The sequence below is a fragment of the Populus euphratica genome, unplaced genomic scaffold (genome assembly GCF_000495115.2).
Source record: "Populus euphratica unplaced genomic scaffold, PopEup_1.0 scaffold155.1, whole genome shotgun sequence".
In the NCBI taxonomy this organism is placed as follows: Eukaryota; Viridiplantae; Streptophyta; class Magnoliopsida; order Malpighiales; family Salicaceae; genus Populus; species Populus euphratica.
Window position 1 is genome coordinate 227,569 of NW_011499929.1, and position 6,177 is coordinate 233,745.

The 6,177-nt window shown below is 30.8% G+C and overlaps 1 protein-coding gene across 1 annotated transcript; it reads left to right on the forward strand.

Moving 5' to 3' along the window:
• Positions 1 to 3,268: 3,268 nt before the first annotated feature.
• LOC105135900 (tetrahydrocannabinolic acid synthase-like) lies at positions 3,269 to 5,165 on the forward strand. The gene has a single exon (XM_011040981.1). The coding sequence runs from the start codon at positions 3,353 to 3,355 to the stop codon at positions 4,988 to 4,990; it is 1,638 nt and encodes a 545-aa protein (XP_011039283.1). The 5' UTR covers positions 3,269 to 3,352; the 3' UTR covers positions 4,991 to 5,165.
• Positions 5,166 to 6,177: the final 1,012 nt, after the last annotated feature.

Sequence of the window (6,177 nt, forward strand, 5' to 3'; positions counted from 1 at the left end):
AGAGTATTGATTAAAAAAACTGATTGCTTGAAGCCACAAATATTTACGATTGACAGCAACAATAGGATGAGTTGCTTCTTGTTCTTCAAAGACTAAACGTGTTTAAAACAACTTGAAGCAATAACTAGTTGAGATGTGCAAGAAAAGATTGAAAACATAATTACTCTGGGTCTGAACAAATTTATTTCTGTTGTGTATTTCTCAGCTATCAATTGGCAAAGAACCTGATCTTAATTTTAACTAGGTAATTATAATAAAAGTTATATAGTATGGGAAAATTATTATATATAAAAAAAATTTATTTTTTTTTACAATATTTATTTTTGGTTTTTTTTTCCTAGCAAATGAGAAAGGTATCCGCATTATTAAAAAGACATGTGCTGTTTCTCTTTAACATGGTATGGAATATGAATGATTGAGACTTGTTGATGGAAAATAAGAAGTGTAATAAAAAAGATAGAATTAGAAGTTTTCAAGCTTCAACGTACATGCAATTGTTGAGAAAATTATGAATTTAATCATATTTATTAAAATAATACGTGAAGCTATTTATATAATAAAAGAAATTGTGATTTATCAATATAATTCAAGTAGGTTGCACTTGATAATCATAGTCGATCAATCGTGGTGAATTCTAGTTGATGGTTGATTGTGATTGATTGATCCTAATTAATTATGATTGATGGTCGGGAGATCAAGAAGAAATCTTGACATGGTCACATATTGTTTCTTGCTTTTGCATTCTCTACGTAGTTCACAACTTGTTGTCTGCACGGGTCGGGCTAAAGCTTCCTTAGTGCGGGAAAATAACATACTCAGTAATCAGTAAATTAAATATTAAAAGAAGAATTAAAAAAAATTAATTTAAGTTAATATGTTAAATTCACTACTTGATTGCCTTGATTGTGAGGTTAGAATAACTTTTTACAAAAAAATTAAATAAAATAGTGAAATTCAACTCATAATCAAATTAAATAACAAAAAATAAAATAACAAATTGGATTAAAAATCTTTAAAAATACTGGAGTTAACCAGTTTAATTTATAATATGTAATATGAAAACAAAATAACTTAATGAAAAGTAAAATAAAAAAAATACAAAGTTAAAGGTCAAATAATCCAATAATAAAAAATAAAATTAAAAATTTAGAAAAAACTAACAAAATTAAAGTTAAATTAGACTAATTTTAGAAATCCCTGTATAATGAGTATGGTTTATGCCTTATAGAAAAAAAACACATACAAAAAATTCATAAAACAAGATTTCAAATCATATAAAATTAAGAAAAAAAATAAAGCTGAAATTAAAAAATAAAATAAATAAATAAAATAATAAAAAAAATTAAAAATAGCAATTTAAAAAGTGTGAACTATGATATAAAAATAAAATAAAATAAAATAATGAAAATAAAATTATTAAATAAAATAAATTAAGATAAGAATAAAATATATAAAAATAACAATAAAAATAATAAAATAATAAAATTAAAAACCAAATTTAATTTTATAAATTATTTCAAATATAACAAGTAATAATAAAAAGAATAAGGATAAAATATAATAAATGAAAAAAAAATTAAAGAAGTATAAAATTAAAAAAATAATAATTATATAAATAATTTCAAATAAAATAGATAATAATAAAAAAACATAAATACTAAATATAAAAATAAATAAATTAAAAGGTTGCCTAAAAATATTACAAGGGCAGGAACAGAGATCGAGAGGGAGAGAAAAAGAGGTAAAAAAATCAACAATGACAAGCTAGAAATCCATTAGCCACACGTGTCGGTGTTGCTATAGGATTAGAGGGGTTGTCAAAATAATTCGAATAATGCCCTGCAAGCTACTGTTAGGCCCATGTTGCATGTACAACTACTTTTCTTTATTAAGTAATATTTCATATTTGTTCCAAAAGACCAAATTGTTCCCCTGTTAACTTGAAAGGGCCCCGTCAATTTAATTTTTAATTTTTTCTTTTAAGGGGTATTAAATAATTTTAATTATACCAAGAAAATATATAAATATCAATATAAATTTAATAATTATTAATAATTCAAGTGAAATATTTTTTATTAAAACATTTCAATCCATAATATTTTGTGTCTTAATCTTTGATAAATTTTTTATCTCTTTTAGATTTTGTTAATTTAATTCATTAAAAGTTCCACTTAAATTTTTTTTCAAAATTTTATATCAAAAAAATTTATTAAATGAAATGTTGATTTTTATTATTATTTTCACTGTATTTTCTTTTTAAAAATTAAATTTGGTTTAATAACAAAAAAGAGGGAATCTGAATTTTTACTATGGAGCAATATATATATAAAGCATATTGGAAGCTAAATAGTCCCTATATAGCATAGGTAAAAGGCCAATTTACTAATTGTTAATTGGGTTAAAATTATCAGAAATGGTTATTCTAAAGTACAACTACTTGTAGATATACCAATAATTACTATAAAAATAAAAATAAAAATAAAAATGAAGACTAATTAATTAAATTGCTCGACTTTTCTTGAGAAGTTGAATCCTATGATGCATAAACTAAAATCAAACATGGGCATATTTCATTCACATTAATATTGAAATCTTAATTATTAATTTATCAATTAGAAAATCTCTTTTATATATATATGTATGTATACTGTGGCTTGCATCAATATAGTAAATGTATCGAAGAGAAAAAAGAAAAAGAAAAAGAAAAGAACAGGACAAAAAAAATTATATATTTATTGTTATCCTTGTGTTTATCTCTCTTTTATTATGTAAGTACGGATACCCTAACTCATAAATTTTTCATAACAAAAGCAGAAAATATGACAAGCACCTTTAATTTAGGTAGACTTACAAGTCGGTAGTTGACAATATCATAAAAATCCTTGTGAACATTCATTGTTTGATTTCCACCACATTAAATCTTAAGGTAAATTCATTTGCTTGGTCCTTCAAGTTTACAAAATTTGTTGGAATAACCCCTATACTTCAATTTTAAGCAAGACAACCTTCATACTTTCTATTCGTAGATTCAAGAGGATGAAAGGGCTACATGTGACCAGATAGATTCAAACTTTGAGGGCTGTTGGCACGCCTAAAGATAGAGTAGGGACTGATTTAAACAATTTTGGAAAATTAAGGGACCACACAGGGTTGAACCTTAGATTTAATTAATAGACTCTTGATCATCTAATGCAAACTTCGTTAACGTGACGTTAGGATTAGATCAACCATGGTGTCATCAACACTGCAGGCCCTCCCTCTATAAGAGAAGTCTTGTGACCTGGTTTTGGAACACGGGCTTAGCTCAAGTTTAGCTGCTAAACAGCAAGGAAAAAAAAAAGAAGCAGGGAAAATGGTTCCTTCAAGGTGTTCCATTCTTTCAATCTTTGTAGTCCTGCTGCTATCTCCTGGACTGACATTTTCACTTCCAATTAAAGATAGTTTTGTCCAGTGTCTCTCACAAAATTCAGAAATTTTCATTCCTGCCTCAGATTTCTACACCCCAGACAATAGTTCTTCATTCAATGCTGTTTTGGAGTCTACCGCTCAAAACCTGAGGTACTTGTTGCCTTCGGTGCCAAAACCTGAGTTTATTTTCACTCCTCTGTATGAAGCCCATGTCCAAGCAGCTGTTATATGCTGTAAGCAGCTTGGAATTCACCTTAGAGTCCGCAGTGGAGGCCATGACTATGAGGGTCTCTCTTATGCCTCTGAAATTGAAACACAATTCATTGTTGTAGACCTAGCCAAGCTTCGAGCTGTCCAAGTTGACATTGAAGATAATAGTGCATGGGTTCAGGCAGGAGCAACGATCGGTGAGCTTTACTACAGAATTGCAGAAAAAAGCGAAGCTCATGGCTTCCCAGGTGGCCTTTGCAGCAGTTTAGGCATTGGTGGGCACATTACAGGAGGTGCCTACGGTTCCATGATGAGAAAGTATGGCCTTGGTGCTGACAATGTTATTGATGCTCGGATAATTGATGCTAGTGGCAGGGTTCTTGAAAGACAAACCATGGGAGAGGATCTTTTTTGGGCTATTAGAGGTGGTGGGGGAGCCAGCTTTGGTATCATTACTGCCTGGAAAGTAAAACTGGTTCCTGTGCCATCAACTGTGACTGTTTTTACAGTTACTAAGACCTTGGAACAAGGTGGCACTAAGCTTCTCTACCGATGGCAGCAAGTTGCTGATAAACTTGACGAGGATCTCTTCATCAGGGTTATAATTCAAGCAGCTGATGGTGCCACAAAGGGTAAAAGAACTGTCACAACTTCCTATAATGCCTTGTTTCTAGGTGATGCCAAAAGACTACTCAATGTCATGGAGCAAGGCTTCCCTGAATTGGGTTTGACGCTGAAGGATTGCACCGAAACCACCTGGCTGAAATCTGTGCTATACATCGCAGGCTACCCAGCCAATACTCCTCCTGAAGTTTTGCTTCAAGGCAAGTCAACATTCAAGAACTACTTCAAAGCCAAGTCAGATTTTGTCACAGAACCCATACCCGAAACAGCACTCGAGGGGATATGGGAAAGGTATTTTGAAGAAGCGACTCCTTTCATGATATGGAATCCTTATGGTGGAATGATGAGCAAAATTTCAGAGTCATCAATTCCTTTCCCACATAGAAAAGGTATCCTTTTCAAAATTCAGTACTTGACCATGTGGCAAGATGCTGCAGAGGATGCTTCAAAGCATATAGATTGGATCAGGAGGCTTTACAATTACATGGCGCCTTATGTTTCCATGTTTCCAAGGCAAGCCTATGTCAATTACAGGGACCTTGATTTGGGGATTAACAAGAAGAGCAACACAAGCTTTATTGAAGCTAGTGTTTGGGGCGCCAAGTACTTCAAGGATAACTTCAACAGGCTGATACAAGTGAAGACCAAAGTTGATCCTGACAACTTCTTCAGGCATGAGCAGAGCATCCCGCCTCTTCCGGTCTCCTCGAGAAAAAGAAAAGGAAGGGGACATCATGGGATTCATTAGCTAGAGACATAATTGGCTGGAGCATCATCATCATATGTGTCTTTATGGGACTAATATTGTACTGAATTTGATTTTATTAGTTTTGTGGAGTTCAGAAAAATTAAACAAACATGTCCTGTTTGCAAGTTTTATAGAAAAGTGATGCAATAAACTAGCTATTGTGTGTTCAAGATGTAGTAGAAAGTTTGATGAAATGTTCCCTTCTCTGCAAATGGCAATTTGCTTAAAGAAAGGCAATTTGATCGAGTGATTAAATTTTACAAAGAGTTGATGTAAAAACAATTTTAGAACCTTGTTTTACAATTTAAACTTTTAAATTAAAATTAAAAAAGTTATGATATCAAAATCTTCATTATATAAAATAATCATATATAATAAAAACCATATTATCTCTATCACTTCTTCTAATTAAAATAAAACAAACACAAGATACTATAGTAACACGTTTTTTTTTGTTACGACATGTATTAAAGACCATGAACTTATCTAAATCAGGTTATGGATTAATAAAAAATTTAATTTTTATACCAAATTCTTGTAAAAAAAAACAATAAATTTCAACCTCTAAAAACGTGAATCAACTAAAAAAAATTATAATGGCCCTACAGAAATTACTTGTTTGGACTTTATCATTAAAAATAAGCAAATATTTTACCCTGCAAGATTAGGATAGTAAAATTTCAATCAAATGAAGGATTGATGTGAAGACATAATTAGTTCACTCGACAACATTTTTAATTGGTAATGAGAAGATTAACTAGTTAACAAGACAATTGATGGACATTTTTAGACGAGTTGTCTCGTGTCCTTCAAGTGTTCAATTTGTTTTTGGCTTTATTAGTCACAAGATTAGCAGCTGCTGTAAGAGATAATATGGTGGTGATACGAAGATGATCTCAGCAAGATCTTGACATTTAGAACTGTTGGAAAATCGGTCAGGTTAATTTCTTGAGGCTAAATTTGTTCTTCGAAAGAAATTTTCTTTGTTTTTTACTTTTTAGCCACTCGTGACTATCCAAATCTGAAGATTCTACCTCTGAAGTTTGTGTATGTTGTCTAGAATTCAAAGCTCTGCCTATCTTAACAATGTGTAGTGCGCAGGGACGTTGTGATGGGATTTTGTGAACCTCTATTCAGGTTTAATTAATCCATTTTCGTTCATTTTCTCAAAGCAATTTCATCCTAGC